The following is a 20,982-nucleotide window of genomic DNA, read 5'->3' as shown; positions in this document are numbered from 1 at the left end:
ACCACCAGGGGGCGACTCTGGTTGTATAGAAGTCTATGCTTCATGTGTTAAAGCTGCATTCTCTCCTGACCACCAGGGGGCGACTCTGGTTGTATAGAAGTCTTACTTCATGTGTTAAAGCTGCATTCTCTCTCCTGACCACCAGGGGCGACTCCTCTGGTTGTATAGAAGTCAATGCTTCATGTGTTAAAGCTGCATTCTCTCTCCTGACCACCAGGGGGCGACTCCTCTGGTTGTATAGAAGTCTATGCTTCATGTGTTAAAGCTGCATTCTCTCTCCTGACCACCAGGGGGCGACTCCTCTGGTTGTATAGAAGTCTATGCTTCATGTGTTAAAGCTGCATTCTCTCTACTGACCACCAGGGGGCGACTCCTCTGGTTGTATAGAAGTCTATATAAATGACTCTACTTCCCTTGATTTATTCCCTCAGTAAACATTGTAAACATTAGTTTTTGGTCTCAATCTCTAGTTTCAAGTCTTCTTCAATACTGCGTGATGTTCATTTAGTAAATTATGATCTATAAAGTAGAGTAGTGTTTAGGGCGGGGCTACCTTGTGATTGACAGGTCACTACTAAGAGCCCTATAAAATCTGGTGCCTTCCATTAACTTGTTGCAAAAAAAACAAACAAGATGGCGACGGACACAAATGCAGAATTCCAATCTTGAAATCGTCCACAAACCAATAATACAAGTTTTAATTTCCTAAGAGCGTCTCGTTGACCTCTGCACAAAGTTGCATTACAGAAATGAGGATTACTCTGTTTACGTTTGGAGGACGAACACTGAAGCAGAAGGATCCCCGAAGCTCAATATGGCCGACAGCTGATTACAGGCGCGAGAAATGAGCTTGTTTTAAGAATTTTTTTTTTTTTTTTAAGATTCACCAAAATTACTTTTAAATCTCTTTGGAATAAGATTCAAGCTGCCAGTCACGTCCTTTAGAGTTTAAAAATAAAACTAAATAAAGCTTTTTGTCCTGCGCTCATCTTCATGCAATTTCTATAAATTATCACGCACAGTTGGCATTTGATGAAAACATTTATTTTTCAAGAGATTTGCATAATGACAATTTTAAGAGATTAGCCTAATTAGCGAGTGGATAGTCTCCAATTATATTGGAAATAAATTGTGCGGCGCACAATGAGCCAAGTCATTGTTCCCCCTGAGCGGGGGGGAGGGGGGGGGGGGGGGGGGGGGCTCGATATCAGGAGGCGGACCCCCTGCTGAGAGCGCCGGGGCCCAAACTGGCAGCACGGGGCGGCAGCCCGGCCAAGAGCTTTTCTGTTTCTACAAAAATCAAACAAGGCAGCGATGAAAGATGAGATATATCAAAAAGACTTTAATGTCCGTGAGCTCGTCTTCTAATCCCGGGAGAAGACTTCAGATTTAGTTTGTGGGGGGGGGGGGGGGGGGGGGGGTGTAAAGATGGAGGATGGAGACACGTGATGGCGTCACCTGTTGAGCAGAACATGAACCGACTGATTTATTTAATCAAAATTGTTTTTAAATACAGTCGACTCATATTTCTCTTTTGGTGTCAAATCACCATAAAATTGTGCAGAAACTGTTTTTGAGGATGAAACTTTTGATCCATGTAAACTCATCATTACTTGCGTCCTTAATTAATTAATTACACGACATACCGGCTACAATGTAACCAGATTAAATAAAACACTTCTCATTTCTATGATTTTATTCCAACGACAACACTGGAGGAAAATCACTTTTTTAATATGGAGGTTAATTTTTTTTCTTAGCACTTATACATAAATAAATATAAAAAAAGACCCGGGTGTGAGAAGTTTATTCAAAGTTGCCGTTTACGTAAAGTATTTGTTGCTCTTTTACAATCTGAATTATTTAGTCTGTTCAGGTTTGAATAACAGAAATTAAAATACTTTTTTCTAAACAACTTCTCCATTTATAAGTAGAACCATATTATTTGTATTATTATTATGCAATGTGAATGTAAATTATTTAAATATGTTGCCCATTGTTATTTTTTTCCTGTTCTTGGCTCTCGTAACAAGACCTTTGAATCTTTAACGTTGTGTTAATAAATGATGTGACAGCATAAGTTTAAACAACCCTTCAGACAGAAGACACAGTTGGAAGATATTCAGTTGGTCTTGAAACCTGGAACCGGTTTTAAAAAGTCAGTCTAATTAAAGCAAAAAATAAAACCGGTTCGACTTTAAAAAAAAAAAATTGACCTGGCTTGACGCCCCGCCCCCTTCCCTGCTGCTACGTTCTGATTGGACAGAGAGCTCAAACCGAGACAGCCAACAGGAACATCTTGCACACGGTGGAGTGGTGGAGGCTAAACTTTACCAGACTTAAAAAAAAAAAAAAAAAGGAATCAAAGTGAATTTGGATTTTGAATGGTTTTTTTATTTATCAGTTACATTCTATAAAGAAATACATTCACACTCACAGTATGATACAGGACCGTTATTTTTTTTTGTGTTTATTTTTTTTTTTTTACATAGTCTGTTGCAAAAACAAAAGATATGTAGAAGACAACTTATTGATCTATAGGTGGAATCTTTCTGCAGGAGGGGAACTAAAGAGGCGTGGCCTTTTCCCTCCTCGAGGATGAACTCAAAGGATTTAAAGACGCAGTGACCCGTTGTTTCTAGACGTAAAGCCGACAGAAAGAGGAGAAAAGAAGAAGAGAAACCAAACCCTTGAAGACAAAGATAAAAGCACAGGAAACTTGCAGATTTAAAAAAAAAAAAAAAAAAAGAAAAAAATAATATTATATATAAAACAACATATTCAACGGTTTTGCTTGTTAATCCCATAAAACCCTGGGATAATAATAAAAATAAAAAAAAGAACATTAAAGTGCAGTTAATGGCTCTGGTCGACCTTTATCCACACTCTAGATCCATCCACCAGTACACACGAACAAGATGTTTCTGAGTATGGCTGTCTTACGGAATGAAAAATAGAAACAAAGCAAATTAAAATATAAAATACCCCCCCACCCCCCCCCCCCTAAAGCCCCGATGAAAGCAGGCAGCGATATGAGCGTGAACCGTTCTCCGTAACTTACCTTCACATCGAGTTACAGTTTAACATATTTGTACAAAAAAAAAAAAAAACAACACAAAGTGTTGTGATTCATGTCTGCGCGGATGACAGATGGGTCACTCACAAACATACGGCCCTTTAGGATTGTATGGATGACAATACAAAATAAAAAAAGTTATGAAGGGCGTCACCAGCAACGCGTTACATTTACACTCCTGAAGGAGCCCTCAGGCGGGTTCACCTTGCGCCAAGCGTCCGATGACATCACGGAAAAGAACCCGACAAGACCAACAAGAGGGTCACGTGACTCGTGAGACTCGGAGGGCAGGAAGCGTAGATTAGAGTTATGGGGAAGGCGATTTCCACCTTTCAGAACGAGACTCCTCAGAGCTCAGGTTTTATTTCTCAGACATTTATAATATTATGGGAGTAATCCGAGTGGCCGGACGCTTCGTTTATAGAACACACATGAAAAGATTGTCCCCCCCATGAGAAGAAGATGACGCAGAATCACTTCTTTAAAAAGATCTTTCCTTTCATACGAACGTTGAACATTTTTAATTCTCCAGACGAAAAGGAAAGAAAGAAAAAAGTAAATAAAAATAAAAAATGCCACTCGAAGGCACTTTGCATCTAGAAATGGAAACCGAACGACTTCCGCTAAAAAATAAGAAAGAAAGAAAAGAAAAGCGTAGGATTTGCAATAAAAGCGGCGTTGGTGCAGTCTCAGTCTCACCACGGCAACATGGGGGACGTCGGCCATCTTGTTTGTTACGCGGAGACGCTCTGCTCGACGCCGTTACAGAAGAATACTTTTACGGGAAGCTTTCTGCAAAACTAAAACTTTGGTGGAAGTCCCGGGTTTTATTTTGAGGGTTCTTAATAAACCCTCGGCACGTATCATGTATTTTGTGTTGTATTCTGATTGGTTGATTGTTGTTGTTCCTCTTAAGAGTTATCGTCCTTCGTCCGGAGGAGTCTTTAGTATTTCATAAAAACAGGTGAAATTATGTTTAAACTAAAGCTCCTTCAGGCAGATCAGTGAGAAATGAGTTATTAATGAGTAAAACCCGGCTGATTGATGCTCGTTGCCAGCGGTGTGTTTGCACAAAGATATTTTAAAGAATCACCGGCAACCTTAAACAAATAAAAAATAAAAAAACACTGACAGCACCAACACAGGAAGCTAACAGGCTAACAAGCCAACAGGCTGATCAAAAATGTGACTTTTCTCATGCCAGCCTGTAAGTCACTACATCGTGGGTTAATTTGACCTTTTTTAAGCCTGTAAGTCACTACATTGTGGGTTAATTTGACCTTTTTTCAGCCTGTAAGTCAATACATCGTGGGTTAATTTGACACTTCAGGGTTCTCATGCCAGCCTGTAAGTCACTATATTGTGAGTTACTTTGATCTTTCTGGGTTTTCTCAGCCTGTAAGTCACTACATTGTGGGTTAATTTGACCTTTTTTCGGCCTGTAAGTCACTACATCGTGGGTTTAATTGACCTTTCTGGGTTTTCTCATGCCAGCCTGTAAGTCACTACATTGTGGGTTCATTTGACCTTACTGTATTTTAAATTCAGTAAAAAAAAGAAATAAAAGAAAAGTAAAAAGAAAGGTCCCTTTAATCAGTTTTTTTTTTGGGGGGGGGGGTTAACGAGTAACAAGCAAAGATGACAAAAATAATTCCACACCTAAATTCAAGTGCTCAGGGAGGTCATATTGCATCGTTACCGTATTCTACTCTGAACTGCCGCAATAATCATCTTTTTAAAAAAAAAAAAAATTTAAAAAAAGGACACGAGAGATGAATTTACTTGAGAAAAGGAAGGAAAACAAAAACGTCCTCGAAGGATCTCGGCGCGTTTTTAGCGTTCATCGCCAAATAAAGTCGGAGTTCCAAACGGTGTTGCAGTTTTTTTTTTTTTTTTTAAATGGCTGAAGAGGGGTTCCAAGGTGTGTGTTATTTTTTTTATGTAAACAAAACGGCGAAGAGCCGCAAACTTTGAGAAGTTCAAGTTTCTTTAATTGGTCGCAGGGCTGAGTGACGTTTTGGGGGGCGATTAGGACTTCAAATCTGCTGAACAAGCACGAGGAGAGAGAGAGGGGTGAGTCTCATTTCCTTATGATGCTGCGCTCCAATGTGTTGTGTTGTCAAATATTAAGAATACTATACGAGATTGGTTCAAAAGGTTGTTAATTATTAATTAGAAAGGCTGTCTAACGAGTGAAAATACCTGGTGAGCTGCGTTGTTTGTGACGGGGGCGAAGGAAAAAGATTTGTCACGAGCATTTCTCCGTGTTGATGGTTGTAATACTCATGTTGGCCACAAGGTGGACCACTACGAGGGGAAACGTGTCTAATCCCATGTGGAATATGGGGTAGTAGTGCATTCCGGCCTCTTGTGGTGGGGATTAGTATTACAACAAATACGTCACGTGGAAAACTTACATTATCTTGTAAAAAAAAAAAAAAAAGGAAGGAACTTAAAAGTTTTAAACACAACAGATCAAGACGTTTCTTCACCTCTATAAATCAATATCAGTGTGTACGTTGGACGTCACTCAGCCGCGTGTCTATGTTCATATTGCTTTGTAGGAACAGCAGCAACGTTCTGCAGCGTTCCTTGATGGACACAGTGAGATGGAAGGTTTATATGCACGGAAGAAAGAAAAACAAACAAAAGAAAAAACTACTGTCCTCTTACGCAGACGAGCTAGTATTATTATGTGCATCTTAAGGGTTTAGTACCTTGTTCATGCCATTTGATCCAGACAGGGGGGGGGGGGGGGGGGGAGGGGGGGTGACCCCCGCGGCAGCGTGGTGCCTCTCTTCCCCCGGTGACCCCACACAGACTCAGAACACTTCGTCTTGCATAAAGAGGGTTGTTTACACATCAGGGCGACCACGGCGCCGCGGGGGTTAAACATTTAAAAAAAAAGGCGAGCTGCGAATTACCAACCTCGCGCTTATACCGACAGCAGAACAACCGATGGGACTAAACACTGGGTGGGGGGGGGGGACACAACACAAATGGGACTGATCATTGGCTTTTAACGCCCCGCTGAGGGAGCGGAGGAGCTGGACAGGGTGGGGGTGTGTGGGGGGGGGGGCAGGTGGCTCCACAGTGGCGGGTCCTCTCTGCAGAGACTCCTCTAAGACTTGCCTGCGCCGGCCACAAAGGGGGCGGAGCCGAACAGGTCCTCCGGCGTCGGGCGGTCCGCTTCCAGGCTAGCGGTCCTCTCCTCTGCCTGATCTGTGTGGAGGACGTCACAATATGCAAAACGCTTATTATACAAGATGTTTTACACACAGCGGCGCATAGACGAGGTGGAATCGGCCGTCGATCTGTTCACGATTCATTTTCTTTCTTTTTAGACGGTGCAATACTGTGGTCGACGCCTCTGTTTTCATTTTAAAAAAACAAAAAAACATGAAATATTACAACAAAAAAAAAAAAAAAAGAAGAAGTTGTGTCCAGAAAGGTTTTATTTTTAACCTTCTGAACCCCCAAAAGAACCTGCCGGCATGATTGAAAAAAGAAAAGAAGAAGAAGCATGTTTTTCATTTAACAATCTCGCAAAAATAAAAAAAACGACATAACTTGTCAGATTTGACTCATGGAATCCTCATTTTTTGATTTTAATTTGTCCTACATTGGTTAACACTTGACGGATATATAGATTCCATTGTTTTCCCATTTCTTGTCAGAGAAATTAAACTTTAAAGCTTTACTGCACTAAAGAGTGAGCGTGAGGACTTTTATGTGTATCGGAGTAAAAGAAACGAGTAAAAAAGGTGAGAGGAAGGAACGCGCCCAGAAACTGCTGTTGGGGGTTCAGAAGGTCAAAGCAACATGAACACAGGAGGAGACAGATGATCCATTTAAATAAAGGCCGGGGGGGGGGGGGGGGTGGGGGTCACTTGCTTGCTCTCAGCATGTCAAACTCCCGGTCGATCAGCTCCTCCTCGGTCAACCTGGAGAAGTTGTCCTCTCCAAACGGGTTCCAGCGCGACATGTCGGGCGGATGGCCGAGCGCGCCGTGGCCGCTCTGAGAGGGCGGCGGCGTGAACCCGTCGGACGCGAGCAGAGCATTTCTACCGGGGGGGGGGGGGGGGAGGGGGGAGACAGAAGAGCGGCCCGTTACGGTGGGGTGGCGGGGAGGAGCACGGCTGGCGTTTAACGGGGGTAAACCGCGCCGCCGCCGCCGCTTCATTCTAGAAGTTTAAAAAGGCAGAACTTTAAGCTCTCGTCTTCCTTCCGTTTGTGACCTTTTTATTAAAAACATGCAGAGTTGACTTGATGTAAATAAACGCCGTCCTTTTTCTGCTCCCACTCACTCCAGACTGACCTATCTTTCTTTTTTTTCCTACATGCTTTAATGTTTTTACTTACTATACTTTATTTTGACATGATATTCTATGACTTTAATTGCTTTTAAATCGAAATACTACACTAGGGTTTTTTTTTTTTTTTTTTTTAAATATACTTTACAATGAGTTTTTTATGACCAGAAATACAGAATTTACATTTTCAGAGATTTAAAAGAAATTAACTAATTTGATAGTAAGCACGGCAATGGTGGCTTAGTAAGCATTAAGAGTTAATTTAATACTTTCAATGAGAATATGTGATATGGCTGCATTTTGTAATAAAAATAAATTTTAAAAAAGACCAAGAAATGAACTTAATTTTCTTCCATATGTAGCGAGACGTACATGCTGGACAATATGATGCGTTCAGGGACACTACCTGGGGTTGTTGTAGGAGGCGTCCGTAGGCTGCCCAGCTGGAGCTCGGGCACTGGTGGCGCTGTAGGAGCCCAGTGGCATCTGGAACTCAAGAGGGGAGGACATGTACGGGAGAGACTGCTGAGCGGGGTGATGCTGCTGTAGGTGATGCTGCTGCTGCTGGAGATGATGATGATGTTGTTGTTGTTGTTGTTGTTGTTGTTGATGATGCTGCTGTTGCTGCTGCTGGACAAAAGCCTGTTGGTAGTGGTGCAGCTGTTAGGGAAGGAAGAGAGGGAGCACAGGGGGAAGGGGTTGAGGGACGGACCTTTTGATTTCATGGCGCATAATGACAGCAACGAGATGATGAAATGTTGTTAGAAAACCAGTTCTGGATTTTGGTGAAGCCGGGGAAACGGGGGGGAAGGGGGGGGTGGGGGGGAGGGTGAAGGAATGAGAGTCAAACAGCACGTCGGTCAACATAGTGAACTCAATGAACTTTTCATTCCGGTAGAACACGCGTATGTTGATTTGTTCACTGCAGATCTTTGAATAGAAGATCTTTGACTAGAAGAAGGGTGTTTACGTGAATCCACTAAAGGAAACAAACTCAAAAAGAACCTTTTTCTTTAATTATGGTTCACGTTTCCATTTCTTTCAATCTTAATCTTGCATTGCTGCTCTTGTCCTCAGCCTTCTTTTTCTTTTAAAAGTCTGCAGGAATTAAATCCGTTGTCGTTCCACCGTGTTAGCGAAGCGCCCTCATGGCATGTTGAACCCTTCGCAGGGCATCTTGGGGACTAAGGAGAGCGTTGATGTGGAGCGCCGCCTCGTACACCAGGAGGAGGCTCCGGTTCCCCCTCGCGGGGCTTCGCTCAGAACCAGATTGCCTCTGAAATAAAACGCAGACGGCGGCGCTTCGGCTGCGTTCGATTCTGCGTGAATGAGAGTTCTTATGAATATTTTTTTTGGCGGAGTCGGCAGGAAGTTTTTTCCGGAGCGTCTGCTTCCAACGCCGCTTGGCACAGACGGAGGGGGGGAGGGGGGGGAGGGGAGGAGAGGCCGGCTGCCAGCGTTTGGAACGGAGGGAGCGGTTCTTTAGGGTCGCTGTGACGACCCTAAAGAACGAAGCGCTCGGCTCCGCGTCGCTTCACGCTGCGTCGCCATGTGCTTTCGCTGCCATCTGAGCAAACTATTTACTGCCGTTTTTGGACGGAGATCCTTCTGCTCGGATATTCCCGTCACGCCTTAAGAGTCGGGGAAGCCTCCTTCGAAAGGAAACGCGGGTCGGACGGACGTCCACGTCATCGGCACTTACCATGGCGGCGTACTGGGCCTGGGCCTGAGCCTGGGCCTGGGCCTGGGCCTGGGCCAGCTGCTGCTGGTACAACGGCTGCTGCATCATCAGCTGCTGCTGCTGCTGCTGATGGTGCAGGAGAGCTTGGTGCTGCTGATGCTGGAGGAGAGCCTGGTGCTGCTGCTGCTGCTGCTGAAGCTGCAGGGACTGCTGCACAGCCTGTTGGTACTGAGGGGGTCGGAAAGGGGAGTGGAAACACGTCTTTAGCAGCTTGCAGCAGATTCAACCTACAAACGTCATCGTGCTTTTCATACTCGACTTATTAGTTATGCTACGTCATAACATGTTATGAACAATTGCAGGTGTTTATATTATAGAATTATAGACTTAAAAGTCTTCCAGGCGTTTGCCTCACGAGATAAGGTAATTGTCATAATAATGTATGTACTTGTTTGTGATCTTTATTTTGTTGATATTTGTCATTTTGAATGTTGAAATTCTTTAAATTACACTTAAAATGTAAATAAAATGGTATAATAAATAAAAGTATTTATTTTAACTGTAAAAAGGAAGACTTCTGAATGTGCAGCACTTTAAGCCACGTAGTCTTGGTGAAATGTGCTATACAAATAAACATTAAGAAGAAAAACACATTATTTTCTGTGTTTTTATGGACCATCTTAACTCCTTAATGTCTTCGTGTAACATTAATATGCCAGGTTGAACTCCCATGTCCCGAGGTTAAACCTGTGTTTAACATTACAACGCTATGAATTGTGGGCAAAGTCTGCAGAAATGTGTTCTTACAGGGTTCAAAGCGTCCGATGGAGATCTTTCAAACACTCGTCGGCATCGGGACCGAACTATAAACCCTCGTTTATTTAGCAGGAACGTGCCTCAAAAAGGTCGTGAGTGTGGAGATCAGGGTCCTATCGGTGTGGTGGAGGTACCTGGAGGTATTGGAGTTGCTGCGCGGTCACATGTTGCTGCTGCGCCGCTTGTTGCTGCTGCTGCTGCTGGTGCTGCTGCTGCTGCTGGAGCTGCTGCAGGCGCAGGTCACCAGAATGGAGCTGCTGCAGGACGCGGTGCTGCTGACTGCTGGGCTGCGGCTGCATGGAGGGCTGCCCGGAGCCGGGGGTGGGAGCTGGGGGGAAAGACGGAGTTACTCGACACCACACGGTGGACAACGGGAAACTTCCACAGACATTAAAAGAGCCACATTGGTCACCTTTCTGGCCGTTGCTGACGGGCGCCGACTGCGCGGTCGTCTTGACGGGCGTGACGGTGTTGGCGAGCGGCAGCACGTTGCTGTTCGCCGCTTTTGGCCGCTGTCGGGGAGCTATCGAGGTTTCCGTCGGGCCGACGTCGTCCGTTATCCTGGAGGGGAGGAGTCAGAAGTTGTTGTTGTTGTGATATATCATGAGCCTCCGCACATGCAGGGTTTGCAGTGTGCGCCAATGCACGCGTTTAACGTTACTTAAAAGACACATTATTCTTTAATAGTTATTATTGTTCCATTTTGTGTTAACTACCTGGCTTTCGTCATGCTTTTCTGAGCAGCGACCTCACTCGCGGTGAGGGGCTCTGGAAGCGACGTCGGGATGGGAGAGTCCTGGGGAGAAATAAATAAATAAATAAAACAGGAGGATTATGTCGACATGCAAATGGATGCAAAAGTCAAACGGACGGCGATTGCTTCACTCCGGGGGACTTACGAAGAGATTTGGCACCGGGCATTCTTTTCCTGCTAATTTGAAGGCAAAGTAGGACACTTGGTAAATGTCGGGTCTCTTCTCCGGCTCCGGTTCGAGCATGTATCCTAATAAAAGATGAGGAGAGAGAGGGAGAGAGAGAGAGAGAGAGAGAGAGAGAGAGAGAGAGAGAGAGAGAGAGAAGGGGGGGGGTCGTTTTATTCACTGGCTGATGGGCAGCTCCTCTCTTTGGCCACAGAGTGGCGCTGTCGGTCAAATATTAAAATGTAAAAGCATAACAAAAGAAGGGAGGATGCATTCAGGGAAGTGGAACGAGTTGAAGGCAAACGAGGAAGAACCGGTTCAAACTGGTTGAAGTTGTGCAAATGAACTGAAACTGTGGAACTTTTGTCACTCGTTAATAAAATAAGAGTTTCACGAATTTTCCTTCAGGATTAATAAAACAGAACAAGGAAAAAGTTATTAGCTCATGACAATTATAAATATACAAACATAAAATTAAAAACATGAACTTTTCAGGTGTATTTATTTTTATGTCAAGTTAATTATTTATGTAAATGTAGTTCTAAATAAAAAAAATATTTAGAGTATGAATATATAAGTGTTCACTTCTGGCTACTCCTTTTTAGACATGTACTTATTTATTTTGTATACGTTTACTGTTAATTTCATTATTTAATTATCGGTTTGTTTGATCTTTTGTTACACGTTTAAAATAAATCCAAATCTAAAAATACTTTGACAAAGTAAAGCCAACAGTCAAAATCTACAGAAGCGTGTATTAGAGTGAGTAATACACACTTCTAGAGAAGTACTTCTAGTGAAGTGTGTATTACTCCCAAATACAAACGTCACTAGAAGTACTTCTTTATGTGTATTTGTGAAAGGTATTACTGCTAAACATCTTTTTTTTTAAAGGATAAATAATCTTAGTGTCCCTAAATGGTGCCGTGCGGTGGTTCTGGTTCTGGTCCATGAGAACAAACACTCAGTTTCACACTTACTGATCAAACAGTGCAGGTTGAAGGATAATTTGGAGTTATCTGGAACGATAAAGGTTCCGTCACAAATGGCGACTTGACTCTCCCCAAAAGGAAGTGTGAAGAAACACAGCTTGTACAACAAGCATCCAAGTGCCTGTGGAGAGAACAGAGAACAGTCTTTAAGAACACAGAACAGTCTTTAAGAACACAGAGAACAGTCTTTAAGAACACAGAGAACAGTCTTTAAGAACACAGAACAGTCTTTAAGAACACAGAACAGTCTTTAAGAACACAGAGAACAGTCTTTAAGAACACAGAGAACAGTCTTTACGAACACAGAGAACAGTCTTTACGAACACAGAGAACAGTGTTTAAGGACTGAGAACAGTCTTTAAAGACAGAACAGTCTTTAAGTCACAGAGAACAGTCTTTAAGGACACAGAGAACAGTCTTTAAAGACTGAGAACGGTCTTTAAGTCACAGAACAGTCTTTAAAGACTGAGAACAGTTTTTAAGGACTGAGAACAGTCTTTAAGTCACAGAGAAGTCTTTAAGGACACAGAGAACAGTCTTTAAGTCACAGAGAACAGTCTTTAAGGACTGAGAACAGTCTTTAAGGACAGTATTTAAGGACTGAGAACAGTATTTAAGGACACAGAGAACAGTATTTAAGGACACAGAGAACAGTCTTTAAGAACACGCACACAGTACTCCACCTATACTTTGTGTAACGGCTTCAGTTCCTCGTCATAAAGAAAATATTCTAAATATAACGTACACTTGAACTGATATTGATTCTTTTAAAGAGACTAAAATCCGTCCACAGCAGAACTTTGTTGGTTCTCCACCCGATGAGCGACACAGGCCTGATTAAAGAATCACTGCTCCTTATGTCAGTGGCTAAAAAGACGCTTTCAAATAATAAAAACTACATACGGCCGTCTACAAATCATATATTCAGTGGGCTATATTTGGCTCCAGCATCTTGTTGTTGTTGTTGTTGTTGATGCCGTTTAGAGATGAAAGAGACTTTGGACTCCGCGTCTATCTGAAGACTCCTCACAGTCCTCCAACGGGCTCGTAATCCCGTCCGAGACTAAACTCTTAATCCAACAGCGGAAGTAGAAAGTGCTCGGAGGCTAAACATAGAGCAGGAAGTGAGAACGCAGGTTTCTTTGGGGGGGGGGTCCGCAGGAAGTTGGGTGTTTTTCTTGTGCGTCCCACAGCCAGAGGCCAGATTTTAAGCTCCTGCTCATTCTGTGTCATAGAGAACCATGAAAAGAGCGTTCAAAAACACATCAACGCGGATTGTGTGTCATCGAATCAACTCGTCTGGTATCGGAACCGGTTCATCCAATCAGAGACGAGGGGGAAAGTAGTTAAAAATCAACTGTTCATTTGAGACTTTGACATGGATTTATTGGCTGAACATGGGAATGCACTAGAAAAGCAGCAGGAGGTGTTGATGTTTTCAATGAATCCAGATCCGGTTACGATCCTTTCAGAGTTAAACAGAATAGTCTCCTGTCTAAAAGCAATGTTGGGTCAAAGAACCACAACATGTTGGACGGGGAGAAGCCTTTCAGACTTGGATAAAAATTTTTTTAAAAAACAGAATCGTTCAGTTTTCTTTGGACAACGTCTTGTGCGTCGGTTCGTTTCATTGGCGTTTTAATTAAACTCTGCGGCCTGGAATTTCCTCTACGGACGTAAATGTCCAGCAGCCATTGGAATGTCTTTTGTGCCGTAGAAACGCAGTTAAAAGTCAAATTTAGTTGCCAAAAAAAAAAGAGTGACACCCGGGACACGTCCAGGACAAACCAGCCCTGCAGGGTGCAACACACACACACACACACACACACACACACACACACACACACTCACTCTATGTGTGTAGGCCCTTACCCATATATCAGCCTTAGTGGTGATGGCTTTCCCTGCGTACAAGTTAATCATCTCCGGCGACCGATATGAAAGGGTCGTGTACCTGCGAGACACAAAAACAGGAAGTAGTCAGCGGCAGGTCAAAGTTCAAATGGGGACAGAATCAAATAAGTACGATTTGTGACTTCTTCCACATAAATATTGTTACCAATAGTGTCAGAATGATCTATAAATGGTTAATTAGCGGCGCACAGAGATACATGCATACTTCACAAGCTATAGTCTCTCGTGAGGCTTTGATCTGATACGTAAAACATCTGCACAAACTCAAAAAGTATGATTCATTGGTAAAGATTAAACTACCCAGCCACAGCATGAAAATGCAGCTTATACGTGTTAAAGCATAATTAAACCTACAGGAGCAGATTTATTCTGGGCCATAAATGTTAACACAATATTTATTATTAATAATAGATTGTATGGCACCTTTTCATACAAAAACTGCAGTATAGGCGCCATAAAAATGTGTAGCTGGACTTTTCCGTGTAAAGTATTTACATTTTTATGTACTTTTACTTGTGTGTGTGTGTGTGTGTGTGTGTTTCTGTTTAGTGGCACACACAGAAACACACACACACACAAACAAATGGAATCCAGCAGTTCTTTTCTTCTCAGTCATCCCGATAATAACCAAAGCAGCCGGTTATGTGAAAAGCAAAGCGCCCGTCTGAGTCGCCCCGAGTTCAGTGACGGTTCGTGCACGGCCGGCCTGACGAAGGCCACATGCTGCGCTTTACTGCAGCTATAAAAACGTGGTGAAAGTAAAACGGGCCAGATTGTGAACGCCGGGCTGCAGCGGTTGGAAACGCAAACGGAGAATCAGACGCGACAAACTGCGCCGTCTCGTATCAGGACTCAACCGAGACGGGATCAGTTGCTCGCCGGTTTACACCGTAAGAAATTTCCATCACACAATCCAAGCTGTAACCATCTGGAGGCATGAGTTTGAGTATTATTAGTAATATTATGAATCGGTGGTCCCTGGAAGGTCTTGAGCCATCATCAAGTGCTTCCTCGGAATCAGGCACCTTCTGGGGGGGTTAACGAACCATGTTCCCGTAGTGGAACTGCAGGTTAACTTCCCCAAAGTTAACCCAATATATGCACGTCTTTAATAGCAATGCTTTTACACGAGGATAATATTGTTGCAGCAGCCAGAGCACGGCAGCAGGTAACCGAGGAACTCACTTCTTAATCTCGTCCTCCACGGCGGCCACGCCGTCTTTGTGCGGCAGCAGGATCTTGTGCGTGGAGCTGCCGAAGTCACACAGCACGTAGTTCCCCTGGTCGTTCAGCAGGATGTTCTCAACCTGGTGAAAAAGGAACAGAGACACGTTTTACACCGAGACTGGTTGGTTCCTCACAGTAGGTTTAGCTAAACACGTCAAATTGTAATTAAATCTTCAGAAAAAAAACCCGCCATCAGTTCAAAAGAAAGAAAAAGGAGATTTCAGTATTTAATTTCAGCTACTGTGTATTTATTATTTATCTTTACATTATGTTCATTTAAGCGCTCTGGTTTTTAAGATAAAACGGCAGAGACTGGACATTGAAAAAATACTATTTGTCGTGTTCGGTGTGATGTTTGCATGGATGCTGCTTTTGAGAGTTAACTCAATTGGCAGAAACGTGATCTAAAATGCTCGTATTCCCTCATTAATCCACAGAGAACGATCGTAAAAGAAACGAGGGCGGAGGTGGAGGAGAAGACGGGGAAACGAGCAGCGAAGACGAGAGGAAGCGAAGACGAGAGGAAGCGACCGACGGGAAACAAAAAAAAAGAGGAAACGGGCTGAAAGAGCAACGAGATTACGAGACGCAAGACAGAAAAGGAGCAAACATCCCAAAAATAGAAAGCCAGAGAAAAGCTTCACACAGGAGAGACCAAAGGAAGACTTCAAACTGTCCAGGGAACCGCTGAGCTCATGAACGCAGCACGGCGTCTCAATACTGTTGACAGCTCGGGGTGAAGAGGTTTCTTCTTCTTCTCTCACTTCCCCTGTCGGTGCTGGGCCTCCTCGGCCCTTTTGTGTCCCTGTGATGTTACGTAACAGCCAGGAGGCAGACGGCCAACAGAGGCCGGGCCTGTGGAGCTGGAGGGGCCCGGCGGCCCTCTGATGGACTCAAACGAGGGTGGGATCTGGCCCCCGGCCACCCTTGATCTGTTCTGGAGACCCGAGTTAGCGGAGAGGCGAGGCCTTTAGGCACGGAGGGAGGGCTTCGTGAATGAATGAAGCAAAAACGACTAAATACATATGATATGCCTATAGGGCTTTTATTGTGAAAGGCAAGAACGGAAGGAACGGAATGAAGGTTGGAACTAACGATCGTACCATTGTATCACGTGTTTAGATCTTTTGGGGGAAATTTAAAGAAGTCGGGATTATTTGGTGATTTTCTTTTTGTCACGAGTTCCAACGATTGCAATTCTGCTTTGATGATTTTTAAAAAGTCAGTTTCCCGATTTTCTTTTCCAAGAAATGTAAAAATCGACATATAACAAACATTTTCTGAGACTTTTAAAAATTAAATTCAGTTGTATGTTCATAGGAGAGTAATCAGAAAATATACTGTACTGAAGGCCGGGGCAATCGATAATATATTGATTCAGTGGGTTTGAAGTCTGCATTAAACTTACCAGACTGTTCTCTCTGTTAACCCACTTAGTCACAAGAATATACAATATTTTGGAAGAGCACCAATAGTATCTTCACAATATCAATATGGAGGTATTAGGTTATAACAGTGATATTTGATTTTATCCATATGACCCCAGCTCTAACGGTGGTCTATCACAATGAGTAAACGATTTATTATCCATCTATTTATACATATTCTTTCAAATCCATACAAAGCCAATGCGCTGTTGGTAGAAGAGCCGGTAACCGATTACTCTGAGCTGCATACGTGGGAATTAATTACAGTATAATACTAGGGACGATATTTCAATGCGTTTACAGTGAATTGAGGAGTAGAGGGGTGGAGCTACGGTCACCTTGAGGTCTCGGTGGATGACGGGCGTCTTGCATTGATGCAGGCGGGCCACGGCCTCGCAGGTGTCACAGAAGATGTGGAGGACCTCGGCCTCGCTGAAGCCCACATTCAACCGCTGGTTCATCTGCTTCACCACCTGGCCCTCTGCAGGGGGAGAGAAGGACGAAGCTTTAGGACTCTGGCCATTCATTTAAAAAAAGTCATTTTAGTTCCGTGGCGCCAAATTAACCCAAACAAAAATGAGAATAAATTGATGATATATCGTGGTTTGGGAGGGGTGCTGTACCTTTACAGTATTCCATGAGGATCAGGACCTCCCACACGCTGTCCGACAACGCGTTGATTGTGGAGTCCAGGTAGCCGACGATGTTCTTGTGGCCCGACAGCTCCTTCTGCAAAACAAGACGAGAACACGGAACCCATCAGGACACGGGAGCATTCAAAGGGGAGCGGTGCCTACGACTTCTGTTCACCTGCTGGTTTTGCCATGAAACCACATCGGCACATAAAATAAAACACAGGCGTTTACTTCTTTGGAGAACTGCGTCTCAGAAAGCAGAACCATCCAGCTGCAGTGGAGCTGAACTGTGTGTGGCGAGAGGAGTTTTTGTGCTCTCACTCCAAAGCAGAGCTCCCGACGCCGCTAATCTCTCTCAACTTGAGTCATTCGCCGGATTAAAGCGTCAAAGCGTTTGTTTATAGTTCTAAACGCAGCATTGGAGGCCAGACGGGTGTGTTGTGTAAAAGACTAGAAACGACACGCCTGAAGCGAAGAAGTCGGGTCAGAACTGTCAGCGTTTGAGGCCAGACACACACACATATATATATATATATATATATATATATATATATATATATACATATACATATATATATATATACATACACACACATAATATATATATAAAATATAATATATTAAATATAATATATATAAAATTATATAAATATAATATTATATATATATCCATCCATCCATTATCACCCGCTTATCCGGGGTCGGGTCGCGGTGGCAGCAGGTTCAGCAGGCCGACCCAGGCCTCCCTCTCACCCGCAACACTTTCCAGCTCATTCTGGGGGATCCCGAGGCGTTATATATATATATATATATATATATATATATATATATATGTGTATATATATATGTGTATGTGTATATATATATATATATATATATGTGTATGTGTATGTGTATGTATGTATGTATATATATTTTAACACACACACTAAAAGGTGCTTATTAGTACAAATCTCAGCCAGCGTGTTTTGTTCTTGCTCGACTGGAAATGCTGTCAAACCGGACGGGTGAGGACGGTGGAATGAAGCCATTCATACGCACCTTGCTTTATGAGAGCGGCTTTGAGGCCGCGTGTCCCATTTCAAAACGCGACTTATGCCCTTAAAATTAAATACCTGAAAACTGAGAATGCCCTCCTGAATTCGTCCAATAACGCAGGACATTAATAGCACAAAGAAAGGGAGGAATGCATTTTATCGAGCCAGGAAAGAAAAAGCCCAAAGAAATAGTTTGATATTGTACAAAACAGCGTGGAGATTAACAATTGGGAGAGAACGCCGCTCTCACCATGATGGTGATCTCCCTCTTGTAGACGTTGAGGTCCGGGACGTTGTTGACGTACATCCGCTTGAGAGCGCAGCGGACGCCGCTGTGCGTACGAGCCAGAAACACCACCGAGAAGCCTCCTGGAGAAACACAAGTTGACAAGCGTTAGCGTTACACCAGCGTGCTCAATGTACTTTATAGTCGTCCGGGATGTTGCGTGGAAAAGCTGCTCATGAAGCAGAAATTAAGCAACGCTCACTCCAAACTGGATTTTCCACATAAGCAAAATAGACAATTGCAAGACATTTTAAAGTAAACCACGTCACAAATCAACAAATATGGTGAAACAAATCAAAAGAAAAAGATACAGAATTGTTTGGAGATAATTATGCCCCTTTTTAAAAAAATGCTATCCAATTGGGTATCAGGAATCATGGCAAGCCAATGGACTTCTACATTTCTGTACCAACCCCAGTACATAAGGGTACATCTCTAGCCAACCCCAGTACATAAGGGTACATCTCTAGCCAACCCCAGTACATAAGGGTACATCTCTACCCAACCCCAGTACATAAGGGTACATCTCTACCCAACCCCAGTACATAAGGGTACATCTCTACCCAACCCCAGTACATAAGGGTACATCTCTAGCCAACCCCAGTACATAAAAAGGTACAGAGTAGCGCTGATGAAAAGACCAAACCAAAACTGGTGTAATCCACCAATTATAAAAAGGTTTCCATGAGCGGATTTGAACAGCTACTAAGTGGTCTCATTTCATGGAGGCTAAGCTCATCAAGCTTGTATTGGCCCAACTCCAACGCGGTGTAATCCTGGAGTAAACAAAGCTTATTGCTTTATAAAATATAGCAAGGTAATCCCAGAATGAGATGAGCCGTTTCTTTTGGTGGGAAGTGGTGTTTTGTGGTGGTGGAGTGGAGCGCGTTGACGGGGTCGAGGTAAATAGCTTTGGCGCTGTAGCTGTCGTCACGTTCCTGGGTGAATGGACGCTTAACACTGAGAGGGGACCGTCTCCGGTCTCATTAGAAGGGGGTCTCTGAGTCACCGAGTGGTGGGCATCAAAGTCCGCCAGACTGAAGAGGAGGAAAAAAAAAGGATCCACAATGGCGTGCTTGTTGCCTAACCAGTTACCTTAGAAAAACCATCATGGATTTGGAGCTGAAGTGGCCGGTGGGCACAAAAGGCCCTCATTGGAGAGTCCATCTACATACCGTTTCAACAGATCTCAGGAGGTTGTGTGTTGTTGTGGTTACGGTGCAACATAAAAGAAAAAAGCCCAAGTAGCAATAACTCGTGCAGGTCAAGCCGGTGTGTCCCCACGAGGACAGTAAACAGAAACATGGCAGAGCAAAAGTAAACAAACCGAAGCGGTTAGAGTTACTGGAGCAGGCTTATCGGATTAGAAGAGGTGACTGATGCCATTCTGCAGCTCAGAGGGATGAACGGGGTCGCCGAGGAGACAAAACACAACATGCAGCTGATTATGAAGCATAGCGGCGCATTCGGTAGCTAGCGTCAACGAAGAAACTACCACTTTGTGCTGGTTAAGTCTATTCTGCTTCATTCTAAAAAAAACAGCCAAGATCTTGTTGCCACTGATCAGGGAAAGCTGCATTGGACAAATGATTACAAAAAAATAGACAATAGCAAATACAAACTGCTGATGAGACAAGCTTAAAAACATGCTGACGCTGCTGAAATGGGTAACATACACAGAATGGCATCAAATTCCCACAAAAACCAAAACACTAAATACAGGAAGAGAAACTTGTCAGGGAAAAAACAACAGAATTTTTAATATAAAAAAAAATAAAATGGCGCTATCCAGGAACCCCGTGACAGTCTGGTGGAAGTAAACAGTAGGACGCAGTCATTTATGAAGACTTTGTTTGCTTCATGACCTGGCCGCACCTGTAAGTCCTCTTGTGTTAATCTAAAGCTTAATTTACTGCTTTTGACATAAAAATAAATGTTTTAAATAAAAGGTGTAGGATGCACAGATAGTAAAGATATAAACTTGAGGGGAAGAAGATGTAGGGGTTGCATGGGCTGGATGACAGATTTTACAAGGCAGAATCCATTTGCCCGGGCGAGGGTGCCAACATCCTGAAACGAGCCGGCTGTTAAAGCAAGCATGGACAAGACGCAGAAGAACAGCCCACTGGAGAGCTTCACGTAACATCCTTCACTCACACTGGTTTGCCTTTGGTCGGACTATACGACTTCTCTTTTTGTCTAAGACGGTGGACTTGTCCCGTGAGGTGCACCGATTAGAAGATGAATCCGGTCTGAGATAATTTGGAGGTTTGGGCATCTGATCAAGATGCCTCCGTATGGAGGTATGCAACTGGTAAGAGGCCCCCCGGGGTTAGATGCAGGACACGTTGGAGGGTTCATAGATCTCGTCTTGACCGGGAACACCTGGATCACCAGCATCACACTCACTATATCGTTGCCTCTCACGATGACTATGCCAGTCACAGAAGCGGTAGACGATTGAGCATTATTCCCCCAAGTGGCTCTGGATGGAATGATGAATTTTAAAAAAGGGGCTTTGTGCCCAGAATACCAACTTCCTGGACCAATAAGGGACCCTTTAACAACACAAAAAGGTACCCCACTGTACAGGAAACCGGCTTCAAACAAGTATTGGTGTTTTAAGATATACAAAAAACTAACGAATGTGTAAATTAA

The 20,982-nt window shown here is 43.5% G+C and overlaps 2 protein-coding genes across 3 annotated transcripts in view; one reads left to right on the top strand and one right to left on the bottom strand.

Moving 5' to 3' along the window:
* The window catches only part of LOC117736156 (E3 ubiquitin/ISG15 ligase TRIM25-like), a 706,744-nt gene that overhangs the window by 659,865 nt on the left and 25,897 nt on the right, over positions 1-20,982 (top strand). The window lies entirely within an intron of this gene.
* The window catches only part of bmp2k (BMP2 inducible kinase), a 30,643-nt gene that overhangs the window by 2,568 nt on the left and 7,093 nt on the right, over positions 1-20,982 (bottom strand). For both annotated transcript variants that reach the window (XM_034541268.1, XM_034541269.1), the window contains exons 2-15: positions 18,289-18,407; positions 16,990-17,095; positions 16,705-16,847; positions 14,898-15,019; positions 13,671-13,752; positions 11,787-11,919; positions 10,786-10,889; positions 10,603-10,682; positions 10,299-10,447; positions 10,021-10,214; positions 9,092-9,298; positions 7,796-8,049; positions 6,971-7,140; positions 6,209-6,298 (exon numbers count right to left, since the gene is read on the bottom strand). In XM_034541268.1, coding sequence (XP_034397159.1) covers positions 6,209-6,298; positions 6,971-7,140; positions 7,796-8,049; positions 9,092-9,298; positions 10,021-10,214; positions 10,299-10,447; positions 10,603-10,682; positions 10,786-10,889; positions 11,787-11,919; positions 13,671-13,752; positions 14,898-15,019; positions 16,705-16,847; positions 16,990-17,095; positions 18,289-18,407 — 1,953 coding nt within the window. The remainder of the gene's footprint in view (positions 1-6,208; positions 6,299-6,970; positions 7,141-7,795; positions 8,050-9,091; positions 9,299-10,020; positions 10,215-10,298; positions 10,448-10,602; positions 10,683-10,785; positions 10,890-11,786; positions 11,920-13,670; positions 13,753-14,897; positions 15,020-16,704; positions 16,848-16,989; positions 17,096-18,288; positions 18,408-20,982) is intronic.

This window comes from Cyclopterus lumpus, chromosome 9 (assembly GCF_009769545.1).
Source record: "Cyclopterus lumpus isolate fCycLum1 chromosome 9, fCycLum1.pri, whole genome shotgun sequence".
NCBI lineage: Eukaryota > Metazoa > Chordata > Actinopteri > Perciformes > Cyclopteridae > Cyclopterus > Cyclopterus lumpus.
This window is presented reverse-complemented; position numbering and strand designations above follow the sequence as displayed.